At 38.0% G+C, this 23,359-nt stretch overlaps 1 protein-coding gene and 1 pseudogene across 1 annotated transcript in view; one reads left to right on the top strand and one right to left on the bottom strand.

Moving 5' to 3' along the window:
- Positions 1 to 500: 500 nt before the first annotated feature.
- The window catches only part of STAM2 (signal transducing adaptor molecule 2), a 52,513-nt gene continuing 29,654 nt past the window's right edge, over positions 501 to 23,359 (bottom strand). The window contains 8 exon segments of the mRNA XM_017866084.1: positions 501 to 867; positions 3,895 to 4,064; positions 6,335 to 6,488; positions 11,668 to 11,689; positions 11,692 to 11,721; positions 13,015 to 13,102; positions 13,244 to 13,326; positions 15,322 to 15,416. Coding sequence (XP_017721573.1) covers positions 639 to 867; positions 3,895 to 4,064; positions 6,335 to 6,488; positions 11,668 to 11,689; positions 11,692 to 11,721; positions 13,015 to 13,102; positions 13,244 to 13,326; positions 15,322 to 15,416 — 871 coding nt within the window. The 3' untranslated portion in view covers positions 501 to 638.
- Positions 11,135 to 11,468, top strand: LOC108525006 (60S ribosomal protein L30-like; annotated as a pseudogene).

Raw genomic sequence — 23,359 nt, 5'->3', positions numbered from 1 at the left:
TCTTCACTGTTAATCACAGAAAACATTTTTGTTCCTTCCAGATTGCTCTTGCTTCTGTAGACAATTATATGCTAATTATTATTCAACATAACAGCGAGAGCAAAGGGACAATACTGCAAACACAACTGCAATTTAAGGAGCCAAAAAGAAATATGCTGGCAAGCTAAATGCTTACACACACACAAGTTAGGCTTTTAAAATAACAGTGTGTGAGAAACTCTGAAAAAAATATTTCAAGTTCTTCAGTGCTCTTATGACATTTTAGGGGGAAACAGTGGTTTCCTTAAAATAATATTTTAATACTCCTATCTCATACTGTTTAGTGTCATAAGGCTAATTAATGGGTATCTAGATGTATGTAGAGAAAACTGAAAGAAAGACAAAACTAACTGAAAGAAAGACAAAACTAACTGAAAGCATCTTTAAGCTGCCTCTGATCAAAAGACTGACTTCAAACAAACTGGACTGAAAAAAAAAAACCCTTTATGGCCTTGTAGAGTTAAGAGAGGTTTTTGTGCTTTATTTATTCATGGTCCTTTTGAGTTGAGAGGAAAAAAAGTTTTAATATTTTCAGGTTGGTATCACTAGGATTGAATAATACACTTATGAAGCTTTTCAAGAAAATGCTTGCTTTGTTTCTAAAGGAGAGGCTGCTGATGGTAATTTGTGTGCTGCTGTGCAACTGGATGAGCTGGAACTGTCACCGGAAAGCCTGCCAGTTGAGGTAAATTGGAAGTAGTGTTCTGATAAGATGACATATCCACAGACATCCCCATTTGCTGTGTGTAAGCAGTTGTACCAGTAGCTGACTGTAGGTTAGAGTTCTGGTTCATATAAGTAGGATTGGAAACAGTGTCTTGTCCAGTGCTACAAACAAAATTTTAAAAAGAAAACTATATTTACTTTGCAATATCTAGGTTACAGTTAAGAGATCATCATGACAAAAATGCCTTTTCCATCTTCAAGTTTATGTAGTTCTGCTCTTCTGATTACAATTTAATCATTCCAGCCATTGAATACTGTTAATCAAATTTTCTTTTTTTTTTTTTGAGATGGGATCTTGCTCTGTTGCCCAGGCTGGGGTGCAGATCATAGCTCACTGCATTCTTGAACTCCTGGGCTTAAGCAATCCTCCTGCCTCAGCCTCCTGAGTAGCTGGGGCTATTTTTAAAAAAATTAAATTAGTCCAGACTAATTTAAAAAAATTCCTTTTTGTAGAGACTGGGTCTTGCTATGTTGCCCAGGATGGTCTCAAACTCCTGGGCTCAAGTGATCCTCTGGCCTTGGCCTCTCAAAGTGTTGGGATTACAGGCATAAGCCACCATGCCGAGCTTGTTAATGTAATTTTTATATTGATAAGAAGAGAGAGGTACTTGAAAACAAACAAAATGTAAGATTCTAAGACCAGTTTAACTTCCCTTCTCCAGAATCTCTAACTAAAAACATTCAGAAACCATCTGAGGAGATGCAAACTGTTCTTGACTGAAGTACCCTTGGCCAGTTGCAATGAGAATGGAGTCTTGGCTCAAGATGCCACTTTTAGTCTATATTCTCCCTCCCCATCTCCCAATCCAGCACAAAGAAGTCCACCTCTTCTCTGTAAACCTCTTTCAAGCTTTCCTTCAGTAAGGACTTTCTACTTTTAAAAGGAAAACAGTGTAGTCTGCATCGGGCCCAAAATCTACCCTCACGATATTCCACAACTATTTCTTTATTGACATTTCACAAACTAAGCTGAAAAATCACACCAAATTGCCAGACTTGTTTGTTCCTATAACTACTATGGCATACATTTCTCTTAAAATATATATATAATTTTGGCCGGGTGCGGTGGCTCACACCTGTAATCCCAGCACTTTGGGAGGCCGAGGCAGGCAGATCACAAGGTCAGGAGATCGAGACCATCCTGGCTAACAGTGAACCCTGTCTCTACTAAAAATACAAAAACAAAATTAGCTGGGTGTGGTGGTGGGCGCCTGTAGTCCCAGTTACTCGGGAGGCTGAGGTGGGAGAATGGCGTGAACCCGGGAGGCGGAGTTTGCAGTGAGCCGAGATCGTGCCACTGCACTCCAGCCTGGGTGAAAGAACAAGAGTCCGTCTCAAAAAAAAAAAAAAGTATATATACACACACATATATACATATATATACATATATATACTTACGTGTGTGTGTGTGTGTGTGTGTGTGTGTGTGTATAAATAAAACAGGCATGAGCCACTGCGCCCGGCAGTTTTAGGGCTGAGCTTGGAGGCTCATGCCTCTAATCCTAGCATTTTGGGAGGCCAAGGTGAGAGAACTGCTTGGGCCAGCCTGGTCTGAGACCAGCCCAGGCAACATGACTATACCCATCTCTACAAAAAATTAAAAACATTAGCTGGGTGTAGTATGTGCCTGTGGTCTCAGCTACTCAGGAGGCAGAGGTTGGAAGATTCTTTAAGCCCGGGAGTTGGAGGCTGCAGTGCACTATGATCACACCACTGTACTCCAGCCTGGGTGATAAAGCTCCATCTACAAAAAAAGTTTCAATAAAAAAATTACATAATTTAAAATTCCACCAAATATACTGCTTGCAATAAAAGAGAGAATTAGTTTCAACATTACACCACTTTTTTCTCCATAATACCTAGTGTTACCAAGGATAGCAAAATTTTATATTTTATTCTAACTGAACACTAATCTGAACAGATTTATTTAATATTCATAAAATATCTAAAATTCATACTCATGGAGTTTGAGGGTGGGAAGAGACCTTACAGATCATCTACATATGATGATATTGAATGAACATTTTGTATGGTTAAGCAAGGTGAATAGAAAGATTTAAATACAACTCTCTGAGTAGAAGTGTTTTTATTAAAAAACAGAAATACAGGGCTGGGTGCGGTGGTGCATGCCTATAATCCTAGCACTTTGAGAAGCCATAGAAGGCGGATTCCTTGAGCTCAGGAGTTTGAGACCAGCCTGGGCAACATGGCGAAACCCCACTTCCACAAAAAAATACAAAAATTAGCAGAGCATGGTGGTGCTCGCCTGTAGTCCCAGCTATTCGAGAGGCTGAGGAGAGTGGATAGCTTGAGACTGGGAGGTCAAAACTGTAGTGAGCTGAGATCATACCTCTGCACTCTAGCCTGGGTGACTGAGTGAGACCTTGTCTTAAAAAAAAAAAAAAAAAAAAACCTTGGCCAGGCGCGGTGGCTCACACCTATAATCCCAGCACTTTGGGAGGCCGAGGCGGGTGGATCATCACGAGATCAGGAGTTTGAGACCAGCCTCACCAACATGCTGAAACCCCGTCTCTACTAAAAATGAAAAAAAAAATTAGATGGGCGTGGTGGCACCTGCCTGTAATCCCAGCTACTCAGGAGGCTGAGGCAGGAGAATTGCTTGAACCTGGGAGGCAGAGGTTGCAGTGAGCAGAGATCTAGCCACTGCACTCCAGCCTGGGTGAAAGAGGGAGACTCTGTCTCAAAAAAACAAAGCAAAACAAAAAAACCTGAACTACAAATTTCACAGTTCAAACACCCTTCTTTTTAAGGGTCAAAGTAACAATAGTTTTCTAATTTTTAGGCATATATGCAGATAAATAAGTCTGGGGCTACTTCACAGGCTGATTATAGCACAGTGCTAAGCACATAATAGGCTTAGTCTCATAAAGGACAATTAGCTTTATTTTGTCCCAGGGATGCAGACTGTAAGCTTAAGTAAGGGCAATAATCTCAGTATGGGTAGCAAAGCTAAGGTAACACCATTCCACTTCACAGGATTATGAATGAACAGTTCTGTAACTTCATCTTAATAAGGGTCTACATATTCCCAATAAGGGTCTATATATTCCCAAATCTAGGAAAATAAACACACATAATTATAAAATTAACACAGCTCCCAAAACCTACCTTAAATATGAAGTTTGAGCAGGCTGTGTTGTCACTGAGGAATTCACATTTGGAGGCAGAGATCTCAGTGGACCAATCTGATCGGGTCCTAGGCTATAGCTTTGGGCAACAGTTACTTGGTGAATGCTCTGACCCATATAGTTTCCACCATGTGATTGAACTGGATATGTCTATTAATCAGAAAGAAAAAGTTGATTCACGAATCTCCCAAACATGTGCCTAATAATATATTTAAAATGTTAAAAGACTTAAAGGAAAGAAACTATACTTCTTTGGGAAGCAATCTGATTCTAGCAATCTATCCATCTTAGAACTAAAAGTGGAGAACTGTCAAATCACAGTGCCAAATCTATGAAAATTTGATTTGTTTGGCTGTTCTTTTATTTTTACAGAGAGCTGGGAGAAAGACAGGTGGTATACTTTTAAGTAGTGGATTGCAATCTACCCAGGTTGCCTATTACTCAGTAAACATGTCTTGCTGTTGAGCCACAGAAAACTGTACACTCCCTTGAAGGGAAGCCCACCATCACTTAAAGTCACTATAAGAATGATAACCTTCTTTACCCTCATCCCAGGATGACTCATCCAACTCCTTCCTAAGAACGAAACTTAAGAGAAAAGCTGAAAAGAAATAGTATAAGGGTGCCAGGGCTTCCCTGGCAATGTCTACTTTATCTCTTACCTTTAAGACAAACAGGACAAAAGTAAGGAAGAGTTATGGGTAAAAGACATGTATCCTCAGGAAATAGCAAAAATGGTTTAGGTCTCTTTGGACATTTATATGTGCCCTACTTATTTTCAGGACAACAGCTCCTTAAGGACAGGGTCTACCACCTGTCTACTATAGATAGCATCAAAACAATGCACACATTTAATATATCATACCATAATGATCATCAATCCAGTTTTAAATTAAGCTATTTTTAAAGAAAAGACCATTTATCTGAAAATTTAGAATGCTAGAAATCCCAAATAAGCTACATTAAGTACAATCCCACTACCTCCTTAGTAGACATGTAACTATCTACTGACAATAGGCTGAGACTGTGAGAATCAGCTTCTTCTGCAGTTTAGGGTTCCTGAGTAGCCTACACAGATACAACTAACGTGTTACCCCCAAGTGCTTCTAGTAGAGATATATTTTTGTCAAATTAGAATAGAAACTTTTGGATATTTCAAATGCTCGAGTGAATAGTGTAGATACAGATTACATGAGGCATCAAACAGAAAGTTAACTTTTTAGAGAAATGAGTTGTGCTTGGCAAAACGCAGTAAGTAGAATGCAATTAAACACCAAAACCTGACACAGAATAGCAAATAACCCTTTACAGACACATAAAAAAGCCAACATAGTTTTATCATACAACGATGCAGACACTGCTTTTTGTCCCACTTTCACAGCAGCAGCAAACAACTCTGAAAACAGAAGCAAACTGAATAACTCCCAAATGTCTTCTGCAGTCAGAAATCGTTCCTACCCTCCTAATTTTCAAAAAGATCAAGGCATGGCACATTTGATAAATGTATCTTGTCTGACGTGACAGTTACCATAGTGACTATTCTTTTTTTACTTAACAATTATGTTGTGTCAAGTCATCTAAATTATTCACCCACATTCTACCCTTTCTCCTTGGTGTCTCCTTCACATGTACCTTTAGATACCAGTGTTCATAAATTAACATGCATTTTGCTCATCCAAGCTCATTCTGAATTCAATTGGCTAACTGGCTGAAATTTCAAACATGCTTCTGAATGGGGATACTGACAAATATAAAGTATTCACTTCATATGGCAAGCACACAAAAAAGGTGAAAAGTACTGGAAAAAGATGGCTTACGGATGTTCATGGATGGCTTATGGAGTCTGTACCTCGTAGATGTGTATCATATCTTTGCTATGCACAAATTTTTAACAACTTAAGTCATGCAGCTAAGTAAAGGAAGTATAAAGCATACTCTAGAAGTTCATTGTGCCTGTTAATAATCATATGAGTCAAATAAATCTTTATGGAAATTTGTAAAGAAATGTTAAATCTTGTTGAGCAGCAGCAAAGTGTTGGTACCTGGGGAACTTCTGATATGCTAGGTACTGTCCGAAATCAAAAAATTTATACTCCACATTTACAAAAAGGATTTATACTTACATAAAAGATTTATGCTTTATACTTTCAAAAGCACATGAAGAACCAGAACTACCCTCACATATTTAATGGTCTTTTCATCCATGTTAAAACTGAACTAAAATGTACTTGTGAAATATCAGTATCTGTCTAAGTTGTTCTGGTGAATGTTAATTGTTCAGTCAATATTTACTGAAACAATCAAAGATAAATTTTATAATTTTATTTACAGACAAAATAAATCTTAATACTATGCTGTAAAACACTTTTACTTTAAAACTTGTTTATAATTTAGAAAATGTTCTCAAAAAACATGCTCACCTGCATTGGAACCCCGGATGATGCAGGTGGGTAATGTGCTGGAGGGTGGAGCTTTGAATAGACTGAGTACACTGGTGCTTCATTCACCAATTTGTTATATAGTTCCAGAGCTTCCAGGACTTTTACATTCAATTCAGACAATTCTGAATGCTTCCTGATGTAGAAGAAAAGTATTATAATACTCTTCTAGTTTTTAGCATCTATTTAGTAAGTTATTTTTTAAATTTAGCACAATTTCTATTCATATATTAAAAGGTTATTTTATATTTAACGAAAGAATATTCACAAAGGGAAACTGAGAGGAAGAACTGCTTAATCCTTGTAATAGCTAGCCTGATACTGAGGCAGGAAAACAGGGTCTGGAGGCAGGGAATCTAAGGCTGTTTTTCAAGCTGACTTCTTGTAACTACACTGAAAGGAAAACCAACCCGAACTTTCCACACCTAAGTAACAAAAGGACCAGAGGCTGCTCCCTTTGCAAACTCCCCACGTTTTCTGTGCAGCAGATGGGAAATTGGGTGTCCGAAAAAAATCAGACTGATTACAGTTCCAGTCTTCGTTTGCAACTTTGTAACTTAAGCCTCTGAATGCTGGCTGTCCACAACCAGCCTCTGAATGGCTGCTCCAGCCTGTGAATGGTTGCTGTCCACAACCAGCCTCTGAATGGCTGCTCTAGCCTCTGAATGGTTGCTGTCCACAACCAATCAGACTGACTGTGGGCAGAGTCTTCATTTGCATAGAAGCATAACTGTAACTTCTCCCTAGCCTCTAACTGGTTGCTTTTTGCAACCAATCAGATGTTTGCACAGCACTGTGACCTTTGTAACTTCATTTCAGCCTCTGGTTGGCTGCTTTCTGCAACCAGACTGATCGTGAGCTTCCACTTCATTTACATGAGGTGAGCATGACGCAGCCAATGGGAAACTTCTAGGGGGAACTGTACTTGGACCCAAGAAGGTTCTGTATCTGGGTCCTTCAGCTGCTGCTCAGGCCCACTCCCACACTGTGGGGCGTACTTTGGTTTTCAATAAATCTCTGCTTTTGTTCTTCTGTTGCTTCGATCTTTCCTTGCTTTGCTGGGCATTTTGTCCAATTCTTTCTTCAAAATGCCAAGAACCTGGACAACCTGCAGTCACAATCCTCTACCAGTGACAATATGACTTTACAATATTAGGGAAAAGTCCTTTCCATGCCTCATAACATGCAATCAATTCATAATTTTGGTGCTGAGAGAATTTACTTTCACACATTCCAGTTTTATTTTGAGAATTCAATCATTAAAAAGAAAATTCTCAATTTGGGTAAGAATCTGGGCCTGAATTGTAAATCTCAATAAAAGAAAGTACCCAGGCAAGGCCCAGAACCTCTATGAAGTACATGATATGATGGAAATTTAAAAACACTTGTTAAAAAAAAAATCACACACATTTTCATTTGTTTATATCCATAAAAATATCAACTGAAAAAAAAAACAACTTAAATAATTATCCTTGAAAATCCAAGTAAAAACAATGTGTAAGACTAGTCTCTACAGCTCGTTTGTTGGTTGGTTTATTTTGAGAAAGTAAGTAAACCAAAACTTTATTATGTAATAACAACAAATCCAAATAAAAGCATCTTCAAATATGACCAAGAAGCTTCAGAGCAGACTCTTCCTACTTGATACAATTTTGTCTGTTCCCCTGGGAGTAATAAAGAACTCTCTTTGCACTGTCAAATTTATAAAAGTTAAGCAACCACTTTTCATCTGGCCTGAAACATCCATAAGCCTTTTTATTGAAATGTGGTTCTTTCTATATAACCACAGAGAGGCAACAAGCAGAGGCACACAGACACAGGACTACCAAGTAAACAGCCACTGAGTCCTATCAAGATTTGTCACTTTTCTTCTACTAGTCTTTTATGTCTGAACAACAACAACAAAAAGTTTGTTCCCTCTCTGGTAGGAATGACTGCATTAAGCAGGTCAAACTGTAGTATCAAAAATAACAGTTACGAGCCACCCAGAAAGCTACAGAAATTAGTGCCATGCTAACAAATGCATAACTAAAATTTAACTGTGGGAAATCCACAAAACCCAGTATGTTGATGAAACAACAGAAAAATGCAGTAGAAAGACGTGATCACTGTGTTTGAAATCCCCTTAAAGATCTGAGACACAATCCCACAGTAGTAAGGCAAAAGAGCAACTTGATCAGATGGTAGAAAATTATCTTTGGAGGACAGAAGGAAATAAGACATAGTTAAGGCCAGAATATGAATCTCCAATAAATCTACCTAAACTTTTTTGGAGTCAATTTACATATTTACTCAATATAATTTCTTAGGGTGATAAAATGCTACAAAATTTCATTCTGTAAAACGACAGAAATGAAATGTACAATTTAACTTTCTAACAGTAGAGTTGTTTTCTCAGTAGGAATAACAAACGCAATGATCCATTCAAGGGAAAATTGATATTTTATTCATCTTTGAATACTTGACAAGGGTAAATAATAGTCAATAAGAATTTTTTGAAGAACAGGAAACATTTCCCAGAACAGGAGCTGCATCTGCAGCTGTGGCCATGGAACAAGAAAATATGCCAGTTGGCCTATTCAAAAACTGAAACTGGTAAGAAAACTGGTTAATGATTGAGTTCTCACTCAAAAAATTAACTAACATCAGAATGGTCACTTTGATTTTTTTTTCTTTTGAGACAGGATCTCATTGTGTCACCTAGACTGGAGTGCAGTGGTGCAATTTTGGCTCACTGCAGCCTCCTTGACCTCCCAGGCTCAAGTGATCTTCCCACCTCAGCCTCCTGAGGAGCTGGGACTACAGGTGCATACCACCAAGCCCAGCTAATTGTTAAAATTTTTTTTTGTAGAGATGGGGTCTCACTGTATTGCCTAAGCTGGTCTCAAATTTCCTGGGCTCCGATGATCCTCCCACTTCAGCCTCCTGAAGTGCTGGGATTATAGGTGTGAGCCCCCACACCGGCCTCACTCTGACTTCTAATTCTTCTAGATCTTTTCCTTTAACAAAATTCTTTTTATGAACCAAAATAAGATTAAATTGTCATAGCTTCTGCCTTTTTTCATTATATATTATAATATCTGTTCATATCAAGGGATAATTATCAAGGACAATGATTTTCATTGTAGAATGTGTGGACACACACTCCGTCCTCCATGTCCATGGGTTCTGCATCCGTGTACTCAACCAACTTCAAATTGAAAATACAAAACATTAAAAAAAAATTGTGTCTGAACTAAACATACAGCCACATCTATAATACTTTTTAATCTTTTCCAGTTTGATTATTCACTAACCATTAACATCCTGCATTGAAACAAAGTAGATGTGTAAGGAGATATTTAATGCTTTCTCTAAAATATGGCAAAACTACTGTCAATTGACACACAGATTTTTCATTTCTTTAGAAAACACAACAAATTTATTTTTAAAATGTCCCCTGGAACAAAGATGACAATCTCTGGTGACTAGGAAAAGTCCTGCTGCTACTGCACTTCTCTGACACAGGCAGAAAAGAAGTAGTTTCTGTTCTCCTTCTTATTTTGGCCCTATCTGATCTCTTTTTCTTGTGTTGTTTATATATTAATTCAATAAATACCACTAGAGAGGGATGATGATGGAATACTAAGCCCTATCCCTTGTTTTCCTTTCACTAAGGGTTCTCTCTCTGACTTCAGATGGAGAGCTAAGAAATAAGGGAGCAGAACCAAGTTAAAAGCTCAACCTTGAAAGTCTACCCTTCAGTGTTGCTCCTATTTTTAAAGTGTGATCCTATTTAAACAATAAGGGCCAGGCACAGTGGCTCATGCCTATAATCCCAGCACTTTGGGAAGCTGAGGCAGGAAGATCACTTGAGGCCAAGAGTTTGAGACCAGCCTGGGCAGCACAGCAAGACCCTGTCTTTAAAAAAAAAAAAAAAAAAGCTGGGTGTGAGGCTGGGTGCAGTGGTTCACGCCTGTAATCCCAGCACTTTGAGAGGCTGAGGTGAGCGGATCACAAGGTCAGGAGTTCAAGAGCAGCCTGGCTAATATGGTGAAACCCCGTCTCTACTAAAAATACAAAAATTAGCAGGGCATGGTGGCGGGCACCTGTAATCCTAGCTACTTGGGAGGATAAGGCAGGGAATGGCTTGAACCCAGGAGGTGGAGGCTGCAGTGAGCCGAGATCGTACCACTGCACTCCAGCCTGGGTGACAGGGCAAGAATCTATCTTAAAAAAAAAAAAAAAAAAAAAAAAGGAAAAAGAAAAAGAAAACTACGTAGGATAAAATTAAAAGAGCAATAGAAACAAAGAAATACAAGGACAAGAAATGAAGAGAAGACATGATTTAGCTTCAAACACTAGAGAAATTTCATTTAAAATTTTTGTAAGTACCACTTCTCATAAGAATTCAATTCTTGGCCAGGCACAGTGGTTCATGCCTGTAATTCCAGCACTTTGGGAGGCCAAGGTGGGCAGATCATGAGGTCAGGAGTTCGAGACCAGCCTGGCCAACATGGTGAAACCCTGTCTGTACTAAAATACAAAATTAGCCGGGTGTGGTGGTGCACGCCTGTAATCCTAGCTACTCAGGAGGCTGAGGCGGGGGAATTGGTTGAACCTGGGAGACAGAAGTTGCAGCGAGCCGAGATTGTGCCACTGCACTCCAGCCTGGGCATCAGCGCAAAACTCCATCTCAAAAAAACCCCCCAGAAAACTGTTATCTTTAAATAAAAAGCACCTGACTCCCCAGCTATCTTGGCAGCTCCTCTTAGTTGGGGACCTTCCTGGACTTAAGGCAGGATGGTCTCAAAGAAGAGGAAAAAGTCAGTGGAGTTGATCAATTCTAGGCTCCAACTCGTTATGAAAAGTGGAAAGTACGTGCTGGGGTAAAAGCAGACTCTGAAGATGATCAGACAAGGCAAAGCAAAATTGGTCATCCTCACTAAAACTGTCCAGCTTTGAGGAAATCTGAAATAGAGTGCTATACAATGTTGGCCAAAACTGCTGTCCATCGCTACAGTGGCAATGATGGGCAGACCATGCAGAAAATACTAGAGTATGTACACTGGCTATCACTGATCCAGGCAGTTCTAATATCACTAGAAGCATGCTAGAAGAGACTGGTGAAGAGTAAGCCACGCAAAATTTTTATTTAATAAAACTTGTCAGAGCTTGTTGCACCACCTTGCTATAAGTTTGTAAGAGTTTGGGAAACTGAAAAACAATTTCCATGAATTGTGTAGTTCCACAAAAACTTTCCCTACATTACTGTTTGCCAAAAAACAAGTGAACCCCCCAAAACTATGCTTTTATTCCTTGCATGAAAATCTCACCTATCAATTTCTTCGAGTTTTCATCTATCATTGGACCCATCTGTTGGCAGATATCTGTAAATACAAAAATACTTACAAACATAGAAAATCCAATTTAAGCCAATTTCAACAATTTTTAACAATATAGCACCAATATACAACACTATGCATAATACACAGAGATTAAGCTCACGCTAGAGAAAGACTACTATTCAGCACTACTACTGTACATTACTATCACGTGACTAAAAGCAAGGTCAACTTTAAAATAAAAACCTCATTATGTTTTCTTGAAACTATTAACTAAGTTGACAGACTGTCAAATCTGGAGTTATCCCAAAGTCTTAAAGACATCTAGAAAACTATGACTAGTTAACTAAAACAAACTTGGGCCACAATATATAAATTATGTAACTTCTGCCCATCAGATATGAAGATTTTTCATTTACTTAAGACATTTCGGCCGGGCGCGGTGGCTCAAGCCTGTAATCCCAGCACTTTGGGAGGCCGAGACGGGCGGATCACGAGGTCAGGAGATCGAGACCATCCTGGCTAACACTGTGAAACCTCGTCTCTACTAAAAAATACAAAAAACTAGCCGGGCGAGCTGGCGCGCGCCTGTAGTCCCAGCTACGGGAGGCTGAGGCAGGAGAATGGCGTAAACCCGGGAGGCGGAGCTTGCAGTGAGCTGAGATCCGGCCACTGCACTCCAGCCCCGGCGACGGAGCGAGACTCCGTCTCAAAAAAAAAAAAAAAAAAAAAACAATTCAAGATTAAACAGTATATTTCCCAATGTGAACACTGATACTATAAAGAGCACAATGCTGCATTCTATATTCATAACCAGATGTTTCTTCTATATAACAAGGATTTATTTACCAGAGATTCTTCTCCCAAGGGATTTTTTTAAAAACATAAAAAACACGTTTTAATTGTTCTCACATTTCTTAGAGACTAAAAGACATATCAACATGAATCAAGTGACTATGTTACGAAGTTAACAACGATCATGTATAATTTTGTCCTTTAAATTCATAATACAAGAAAATTGAACAGGAATAAGCATTTTAAACGTTTTGACTCAATTTGATATGCTGTTATTTTTAATTCTGTCCTTTTTTGGACTGCAAAAATCTTTAGCCAATTTCACTTGTAGGCTTAAAGAAATAAAAAGACTTCCTTTATGAAAAGGATTTGCAGGTTTATGACAATGCCTTCTGAGTAATACTTTTACTATTTTACTGTACTAGTCTGTTCCCTACCAGAGATTTCTAACCTCTAGAGGCAAATACAAGGCAGAAGAAACTGAAAACATTATGAATAGCTAAAATATTAAATAACATTAAAATAATATCTAATAGTCACTACCTTCTAAATCCAAAAGGTCTTGGGAGTCTGGTTTTGAATCTGTTGGATCTATACTCTGAAGTACCTGCAGGGCTCTATCCATCTTATCCTAAAAAAGTAATAGGACACTTTTTAAAAACTCAAGAGTTTTAACTTCAGTGAATATGAAATTACTCTTTCCAAGCACTCTCAAAGATAGTACATTTAAATGTCTTGATAGTTTAACTATTAAACAAAAGAGGGACTCTACCTCATCTATATAAACAGGCTCAGGCTCTGATTTCTTAATTTCCTCCACATCATCATCAATTACATTCAATTTGTCCACAGCCGCTATAGAAACAAAGTAAATTTTAAGTTCCTCAGCATTTACTTCAGTAATTTTAGTTATTAATTTATAAGTGGTCTATGATTGTCCATAAGAAAAAAAAATAGAAGTCCTTCAAATATTCACCACATTTCATAATCAGTATGTTATCACATACGTTTGGTCATTTATTTCACAAACATTTATTTAGTATTCATTATGTGCCAGGCATTGTTCAGGCATTTATACATACACCAGTGAATAAAACAGACAAGAATCTCTAACCTCATGGAACTTAAAATTTTAGTGGAACAAGTGTGCAATATTAACAGCAGCTGACATTTTAGGCATTTTCCTGAAAACTGAGTGTTACCACTGGGGTGAATAAATGTATGAAAGCAGATTATTATCTATCTAGCTAATTTCAAACTTACATCTGTGAGTTCCTTCTACTCTTCCCTTCTATTAAAAAAAACTATTGCCTATATGAACAAAAAATAAAACTTACTTTAAGCTAACTTTGATAATAGTTAAAACAACACTAAACACAAAAGTTTTCATGAAGAGAAGGTTGAAAAAAAACTTACAAATACACAAACCCAGAAAACTACTTAAATGTTCCCTGAAGTATTGCTAGAATGTACCATATTTTAACAAAGTAAATTTTGGTAAAAATAAAACTACAATAAGAACCTACATAGTCAAACAATTTTAAATCCCAACTGTTAGCCATTTATTTCAAACATCTGGCTAACTTTCAAAGAACAGAAATCAGCATAACACAAGGATAAGCTGAAAATCCACAGTATTTTTTCCTGTTAATACTTTCCAGCCTATGTCAAGGAGAAATTGCTATATAGAATCCCCTGAGCATGATCAATAAAGTTATTTTTTAAAGGTATCTCTAATATGCCTATCTACCTAGAGAGTCAGATAAGAGGAATAAAAGTATAAATAATGGCAAAGTACTCTATATTCAAATCAGTGAGTATCAACTTCTCACGACTTCATTTTTCTGAATGTATCACTCTATACATACAAAGACGATGTTACACATGATGCATAATGCTTTCATTTGAAGTTCTTTCTCCTGAACTGGAAAGGATTAGCACTGATATATCCCTCAGTGAGTCAGTGTTAAGGTCAGACTGTCTTGACTTTAGAATCCTCGCTCAATCACTTACTAACCCCTCAGCCTCAGTGTCCTTATCTGTAAGACAGGGCAACAAAAGTAGCTATCTCACAGAACTGTGAGATTGAAATGCAATAGTACAAATGACTTAGCACAATGCCTGACAAATAATGAATGCTCAAAAACCAGTAACTATTTCTGATTATAATCATTAGTATTATTACAAGCTGTTCCTTTACACTCAGATCCCCCCACCTCCCTACCTGAATAACAAATGGAATGCTTTCTCAGTCAGCATTGTTGACAATGGCTAAAGTGTCTAAAATGGAACTGTCTGTGGCTGCAGACTGACTAAAGTTCAGCAGATCTGAACCAGGAAGCTTAGTGGCTTGATTACATTACTTTGTTATTGTTTCAAGCTCCCTAGGATCAAATCAAGGTGAGGAAAGGTCTAAAATTTAGGAGTACTCCTAAACCCAGTAATTATATTCGGAACTTGCCAACCACAACTTCCCCACACCATTCCCGCTTTGCCACTGTGGTTCACTGATGAATCAAAACACTCTTTGTACAGAATAGATATGAACTGCCTCTTACACTACACAGTTAGGTTGATTTAAACACCTGCATGGTCACATATGATTTTATGCCTGACTTAACTATGTATGCTAACTCTCAAAAGATGTAAAATAAGAGGAAATATTCTTGCGATTGGCACAGGCTAAATTAACCCCTTAATTCGGTTAAAAAGTAGGTTAGATTGTCATGCCTAGAAAGAAATGATTTAAAACAAAAAGTTAAATGCCAATCTACTTTACATCCAAAACCAAATCATAAAATTTAAGTGAAAAAAACTTAAATAGATCTAATGTTCTCTAAGATAACTTACCTGCCTCAGTCTCTACGTTTAAATTAGTTGTTACAAAATTGGATGGGAAAAGTCCTATTCCTCTGTGATTTTCTCCTTTCCACCAATTGGCATCACTAAAAATACAGTGCAAAAAATATCATTTGTTCCCTCACATTTTAATACAATAGCAAAGAGGAATCAAAAATTAAATTTAGCCTCCTTTGAATATATTCGTTTACATGCAGCTATAATTAAGTCATTTTTCTTAAATTTAATAAATATTAAAAAGTACAAGTAAAACAAATATCCACATCCCTATATCTAAATTGAGAACCAGGCCAGGCGCGGTGGCTCACGCCTATAATCCCAACACTTTGGGAGGCCAAGGTGGGCAGATCACCTGAGGTCAGGAGTTTGAGACCAGCCTGGCCAACATGGTGAAACCTCGTCTCTACTAAAAATACAAAAATTAGCCAGGCATGGTGGCGCACACCTGTAGCCCCAGCTACTTGAGAGGCTGAGGCAGAAGAGTCACTTAAACCTGGGAGGAAGAGGTTGCAGTGAGCCAAGATGGCACCACTGCACTCCAGCCTGGGTGACAGAGCAAGACTCACCTCAAAAAAAAAAAAAAAAAAAAATTAGAACCAATTAGCAATTCATCATGTGTTACTCTGGGCTTTAAAAAAGTAAGGCTGGGTGCAGTCATGCCTATAATCCTAGCACTGTGGGAGGCTGAGGTGGGTGGATCACCTGAGGTCAGGAGTTCGAGACTAGCTGGGCCGACATGACAAAACCTCATCTCTACTAAAAATACAAAAATTAGCTGGGTTGTGGTGGCAGGTGCCTATAATCCCAGCAACTCGGGAGCCTGAGGCATGAGAATCGCTTTAACACGGGAGGCAGAGGTTGCAGTAAGCTGAGATCACATCACTGCACTCCAGCCTGGGGGATAGAGTGAGACTTTGTCTCAAAAAAAAAAAAAAAAAAAATTAAAAAATTAAAAAGGAAACAGGAAACACTTAAGTGCCCTTTAGTAATGACCCCAAATCCCAGGCCACATCCATCTTACTACACTACCATAATAAAGTTGGTAGCCCTCCTGTCAGTTTTTTGTTCTTTTACACGTATCTATAGCCAAGTCCATATAGAAACAGACAGACACACATGATAATCCATACAGATCTTTTTAATTTTATATATTAATTCTTTCAAACTTTGCTTATTCCTTTTAAATTAAAATTCCATCACACGAATAGGCCATATTTAGCCATTCCTGTATAGATGCATATTTAGGTTGACTCCAGTCTTTCACCATTATAAAGATAAGGTAATGATCATCCTAGACTTGAAGACACACATGCAACAATTTTTCTGCACTTATTCACAGACGTGAACTTGCTGGGATTTAAGAATATAAATATTTCCTTTGTTTTTTTTTTTTTTGAGATGGGGTCTTGCTGTGTCACCCAGGCTGGAGTGCAGTGGTGCGATCTTGGCTCACTGCAACCTCTGCCTCCCAGATTCAAGCCATTCTCCTGCCACAGTCTCCCAAGTAGCTGGGACTATAGGTATGCACCACCACTCTTGGCTCATTTTTGTATTTTTAGTAGAGCTGGGGTTTTGCCATGTTAGTCAAGCTGGTCTCAAACTTGATCTCCAGTGATCTGCCCACCTCAGCCTCCCAAAGTGCTAGGATTACAGGTGTGAGCCACCACACCCAGCCATAAGCATTTCATTTTACTAGATACTGCCAAATGTTCCCTAGAATGACTGTGAAAATTCACCTTCCTCCTTCCCCCGGTTGCATGTAACAATGTCATCTTTCCTTGTATGTGACAATTTTCCCAACTAACACTGGATAATCAGACAGGAGAGAAATCATATTTCACTGTATGCACGTGCATTTCCCATGCATCTACTTGTGCTTGCTAGCTATTCAGACTGCCTTTTCTGTAAATTGCCTGTTCATATTTTTGCCCACTTTTCTTATTCTATTGGGTCATTTGTCTTTTTTCATGGATCTGTAGAAGTTCTTTATATATTTTGGACAGCAGCTGTTTGTCTGAATTATGCAGATACCTTCTTCTAGGCTGTCACTGTCTTTTTAGCATATGTTTATGGTTTAACTGTACAGTGGTTTTTTCCCTATGCAATCAAATTTGGCAATCTTTTCTTTCATGGCTTATACTTTTACCATTTTCTACCCTTAAACTCCTAAATCTATTCTCCTATATACTTAACTGTAGTTTTAGTTTGTTTTTGCTTTTCTTTTCCCCTCTCATATGTTTCGGTCTTTAATTCATTTGGAATGAAATTTTAATGTACTATGTAAAACTTATCAAAATTTTATCTGTACTATAAAAAGAGCCATTCATCACAGCAAAATTTATTAAATAGTCCATCATTTTTTCTACTAATTTATAATACCCTATCTTTCAAACAGTAATCTGTTCATGAGCCTATTTCTAGATTCCATTCTGTTGCAATAGTCCATGAATCTATTTACGCATCTTGTTAATGTACCTTAACACCTGCCAGGGAAGATATCCTTTTTATATTACTCTTTCTCATTTATTACACACCTTCAAATTTCCACATTAACATTAAATTACTTTTCAAGTTCTCTGGGGAAAAAGTCCTGTTGGGATTTGAACTGGAAATGCACCAAAATTATGCAATAATATAAGAAAAAGGAAATCTTTGTAATGTTAAGGTTTCTTCCCTATGAACATGGTATCTTTCTCCATTTACATTTATATAAAACATAATGTGTAAATATATATTTGTATTCTTTTATAGCTTTCAAATAATTTTATAATTTAATTCATAAAGACCTTATGTATCTTTGTTAGGCTTATTCGTTTCTAGATCATTTATATAATTTTTGTTACTACTGAGAATGCCTTTTTTTCTACTATATTTTCTAAAAAGTTGTGATTAAAGCATACTACTGAGTTTTGTATGTTGAGCTGGTATCCAACAACCTTGATGAACTCCTACCACTTGAAATAGTTTGTCCACTGGACTCCTGAACTTTCTATATGGAAAATCACAGTATCTGGAAATAATGATAATTTTATCTATTCCTTTCCAAAAATCTGACTTACTGAACAGACATTCTTAAGTATGAGTCTTACATATGAACTAATGTCTATGATTATGAAACATCATTTCATTTATGAGCACTAGAAAGAGATGAGTTATATATCATCCAAGTTCTTAAAGCCAGAAAATAACTGATGTACTGATGTACTGACAGTTCTAAGATATCATATCTGCAAATATCTATGTAAGATAGGAAAAAGTTTCTTTCTCTTACAAACATATTTTTAAGTTAACTTTTCATTTTGAAAAGGAAAGCTGAACTTGAGAAATTTTTATATAAAACGAGAACCCAAACCTGTGAAATGGATGCACGTGTTTTATATGAACCTACCAACAACTATATGTATACCCTTCCTTAGTGGTCCTACCAATATAGGATACTTTTCCTCCCAGCCACAACTACAAACTCTCTGATGAAGCATAAAAGTAGGCAAAGCAACCAAACTGACAACTCCTTCCCAGTCCTAATCCAGCTCTATACTCTCTTCACTGACTACAAGTTTGATTCTATGGAATGTTGATGGCAAAAAAACATTGTTCAAGTTTAAATTCCCAAATTAAAGAAATTGGCACTCTAATTTTACACAAATCATTTAATAATTAAAGAAAACTTTAATGTAGCATTTATATTTAGAGCTTTTTATATTAAAAAAAATCACAACTGAGTGAAAAACAAAAAAATAATACAAGTGTAAAGAACATAAACCTCACCTTCAACAAATATTATTCAGCTAACATTTATGAAAACCTACCATGGAGAAAATAGTACCTTCAGGCTAAGCACTGAAGTTACAAAGATAATTAAGACACCATTTGTGCCCTTAAGAAGTTTAAAATCTAGCATAAAGCTGTAGTCCCAGTTACCCAGGAGGCTGAGGGACGAGGCCTGCTTGAGTCTAGGAGTCCAGGCTGTAGTGCGCTATGCTCACGCCTGTTGCTCACACCTGTGAATAACCACTGCACTCCAGCCTGGGCAACCCAGTCATACCCTATCTATAAAAACAAGAAAAAAAAAATCTAGCAGTGTTTTACAACTTCTCCTACAGAACTGACTAAAAACATGTTATCTTGCTTTACCTTCAGAATTTGTTTTCTCCTTTCCCCTTCCTCCCGCCCAAGGAAGTGATGAGCCTCTTCAGAATCAACTGATTTAGTAGAGAGACATACGTAAAGAAGTGCAGTTTGCCCTCCGTATCTGGCGAGTGCTACATCCATGGACTCAACAAACCCCAAATGAAAAGTATTCATGAAAGATAAACAAAAATGACAATAGAACAAAAAAAACCCAAAAATTTTAAAATACAGTATGTTGTATTTAAAAATACAATATAATGATTTGTATAGCATTTACATTGTATCAGGTACTATAAGTTATCTAGAGATAATTTAAAGTATACAGGAAGATATGTGTAAGTTACATGCAAATATGATGCCATTTTATATCGAAGACTTGCATCTGTGGATTTTGGTATCAAGAGGGGTCCTGGAACCAACCCTCTAAGGAAATGAGAAATGACTCTGTTTAAAATACAGTATAAGAAATGCTGTTATATATGTTCAGAGAGGTATAGCTCAAAGAAGGGAACTCCTAACTCCACTGGGAACTAAAAAGCAGAGAAAGGCTGAAAGGCTTCCCAGAGGATATAAAATCTGACACGGGTTTTGAAGGTTAAGTAGGCACTTGCCAGGAGGAAAAGAAAATTAAGGCTGTGGAAATAAAAATGACATTTTGCCCTCCTGCCATTATTGATAAGCAAGAAAACAAGGCACAAAGAACAAAAACCTCCGTACTCTGAGATAAAACAAAAAATGTTACCACACTTAGTTTTAGGTCTCAAAGTACATGAAAACTTGAGCCTTTCCTTTTAACATTGATTTCTTAACAAAAAGTACTCACCTGCTAAGTTTTGCAACGACAATGACTGAAGGTAGTAATGTCTTCTCTGGATATAAGAATCACATGAGAAAACTGCTATTTCTACCATGAACATATAAATAGCAAACCTGGAAAAACCTGGTAATCTTGTGGGGGTCTTATTCCTTAAAATACCTGTTTTATTTTTTAATATAGGGAGGCATCTTTTCTAAAGCTTGGACTCCCTTGCAACCTGTCCTTGAAAGTAAAGTTCTTCTCCTTTTCTAAATGCTTTTACCTCCTTCAGCAGGGCTTTCCAGGCAGACAGAACCAAAGGTACAATGCTACAGAGGACTAAGCGGAAAATGGCATTTTGGAACCGCAAAATTCCACTTGATTATTTGAAATGGTACACAGAAAACAAACATGGAGTGGGCCAGGCATGGTGGCTCACGCCTGTAATCCTGGCACTTTGGGAGGCTGAGGCGGGTGGATCACTTCAGGCCAGGAGTTTGAGACCAGCCTGGCCAACATGGTGAAACCCTGTCTCTACTCCTAAAAGTACAAAAAATTAGCTGGGCATGGTGGCGCATGCCTGTATTCCTAGCTACTCAGGAGGCTGAGGTGGGAGAATCGCTTGAACCTGGGGGGTGGAGGTTGCAGTGAGCTGAGATCATGCCATTGCACTCCAGCCTGGGCGACAGAGTGAGACCCTGTCTCAAAAAAAGGAAAGAAAAAGAAAAGAAAAGAAACACGGAGTGGTAAGATAAAGCTAAAATGTAGAAAGTGAAAAGCTTTTCTTGATATACTCTGTTAATAAAAAATGTGCACCTTTGGGCCGGCACAGTGACTCACGCCTGTAATCCCAGCACTTTGGGAGGCCAAGGTGGGCAGATCACCTGAAGTCACGAGTTCGAGACCAGCCTGGCTAACGTGGTGAAACCCTGTCTCTACTAAAAATACAAAAATTAGCTGGGCACGGTGGCGCATGCCTGTAATCCCAGCCACTGGAGAGGCTGAGGCAGGAGAATCACCTGAACACAGGAGGCGGGGGTTGCAGTGCGCTGAGATGGCACCACTGCACTCCAGCCTGGGTGACAGAGGGAGACTCCGTCTCAAATAAATAAATAAGAAATGTGCACCTTTTCTATCAGCTCAATGGTTTTTGTTTGTTTGTTTGTTTGTTTTTGAGACAGAGTCTCACTCTGTCATCCAGGCTGGAGTATAGTGGTACAATCTCGGCTCACTGCAACCTCCGCCTCCCAGGTTCCAGCGATTCTCCTGCCTCAGCCTCCCAAGTAGCTGGGACTACAGGCGTGCGCCATCAGGCACAGCTAATTTTTGTATTTTTAATAGAAATGGGGTTTCACCATATTGGCCAAGGTGGTCTCGAACTCCTGACCTCATGATCAGCCCACCTCAGCCCTCCCAAAATGCTGGGATTACAGGTGTGAGCCACCATGCCCTGCCAGCTCAATGGTTCTTAAATGGAGATCCATGAATGATATGTTTTCAAGAGACTTCAAGGGACTTGTGTGTGTGAAAATTTTATGCTTTACATTCCACAAAAGGTATAAAAACAATGAGTAGAGTCATTTTCTGGACGACCTCCTTTTAACTGAAGACTGTCATTTAACTTTAGCATGCAAGTTTGCATTTGTTTACCAGCGATTACCAATCACCTAGAATGACAATATTTTACCCATAAGCATGCTTACAGCAACTATAAAATTGTGGTGTACTGTTGTCAAAATGACAGCAATTGACCTACATATTCCATCATATTCATGTTGAATTCTTTTAGCAGTTACAATTTAAAAAGTTCTTTTTTGCGGTGATAAACCTTAATTGAAAATTGTTTGGTGAGCAGTAGCTTATTTTAGAAAATTTTGTTATATAAAGTAATGCTCTAAATTAAAATCTTAGATAAAACCACCCATTTTGTTTTTATTTTATAAATATCTTTAACTTCATAGTTGTATAAGAGTATCAAAATGGTAAACATAAGCTCTTTTGTAAGTACTCTAACTAAAAGACACTTATAAGCCTGACATTTTAGACTGTCGGTGTTCAGAGCCCACACTACCTCTCCACCTTTACAGACAGTCTCAAACTCATGATGGCATGACTTACGATGGTGCAAAAGTGATACACACTGAGGTACCCATAAACCATTCTGGTTTTAACTTTCAGTACAGTATTCAATAAGTCACATGAGATATTCAATACTTTATTATAATAAATAGGTTTTGTGTTAGATGATTTTGCCCAACTGTAGGCTAATATAAGTTGAGAAGTATCTGCATTTCTATCTATTCTCCTTCAGGGATCATGGTGTTCCACTCCAAATGATTATTTAAAAAATTTTTTCCTCATGCAAAAAAGATTTTCTAAGTGAAGATGGTACTATCTTGATTGTCTAAGAGACTTTCCTTTTCCCATCCTCAATTTCTTGCAAAATTTTTTATCTTATCAAAACCAATCAAGAAACAACTGAAATGGAACCCTAGGATAAGCCTTCTTTGCCAGATGCTTGCACCAAGTATAAATCTGCTATCTGGGCTCCAACAGCACCTCTTTTATGGTATTCACCACACTCTGCCTTCCATACAACTGTCTATATTGTAATTTTAACTCCCTTACTTTATTCTAGGTTTTATGAAGACAACTGCATCCTCATTTGTTATTAATTATAAATAGTCAATTACCTAACATTTTCTTAATAAATAAGTTATTAAACTTATTATTAACTTATTATTAACTTAATAAACTAAGTTATTTATAATGGATACCAAATACATCTGCAATCTCTGTTCACAGCAACAAGCTTATTACTTCTCACTCTTGCTAAGTTTCATGAATTTCTTTTAAAAGTACAGATCAAGGCCGGGCGCGGTGGCTCAAGCCTGTAATCCCAGCACTTTGGGAGGCCGAGACGGGCGGATCACGAGGTCAGGAGATCGAGACCATCCTGGCTAACATGGTGAAACCCCGTCTCTAAAAAATACAAAAAAACTAGCCGGGCGAGGTGGGGGGCGCCTGTCGTCCCAGCTGCCCGGGCGGCTGAGGCAGGAGAATGGCGTAAACCCGGGAGGCGGAGCTTGCAGTGAGCTGAGA

Source organism: Rhinopithecus bieti, unplaced genomic scaffold, assembly GCF_001698545.2.
Source record: "Rhinopithecus bieti isolate Rb0 unplaced genomic scaffold, ASM169854v2 scaffold_81617, whole genome shotgun sequence".
NCBI lineage: Eukaryota > Metazoa > Chordata > Mammalia > Primates > Cercopithecidae > Rhinopithecus > Rhinopithecus bieti.
The sequence above is the reverse complement of the archived record's forward strand: the minus strand, read 5'-3'. Positions and strand labels throughout refer to the sequence as shown.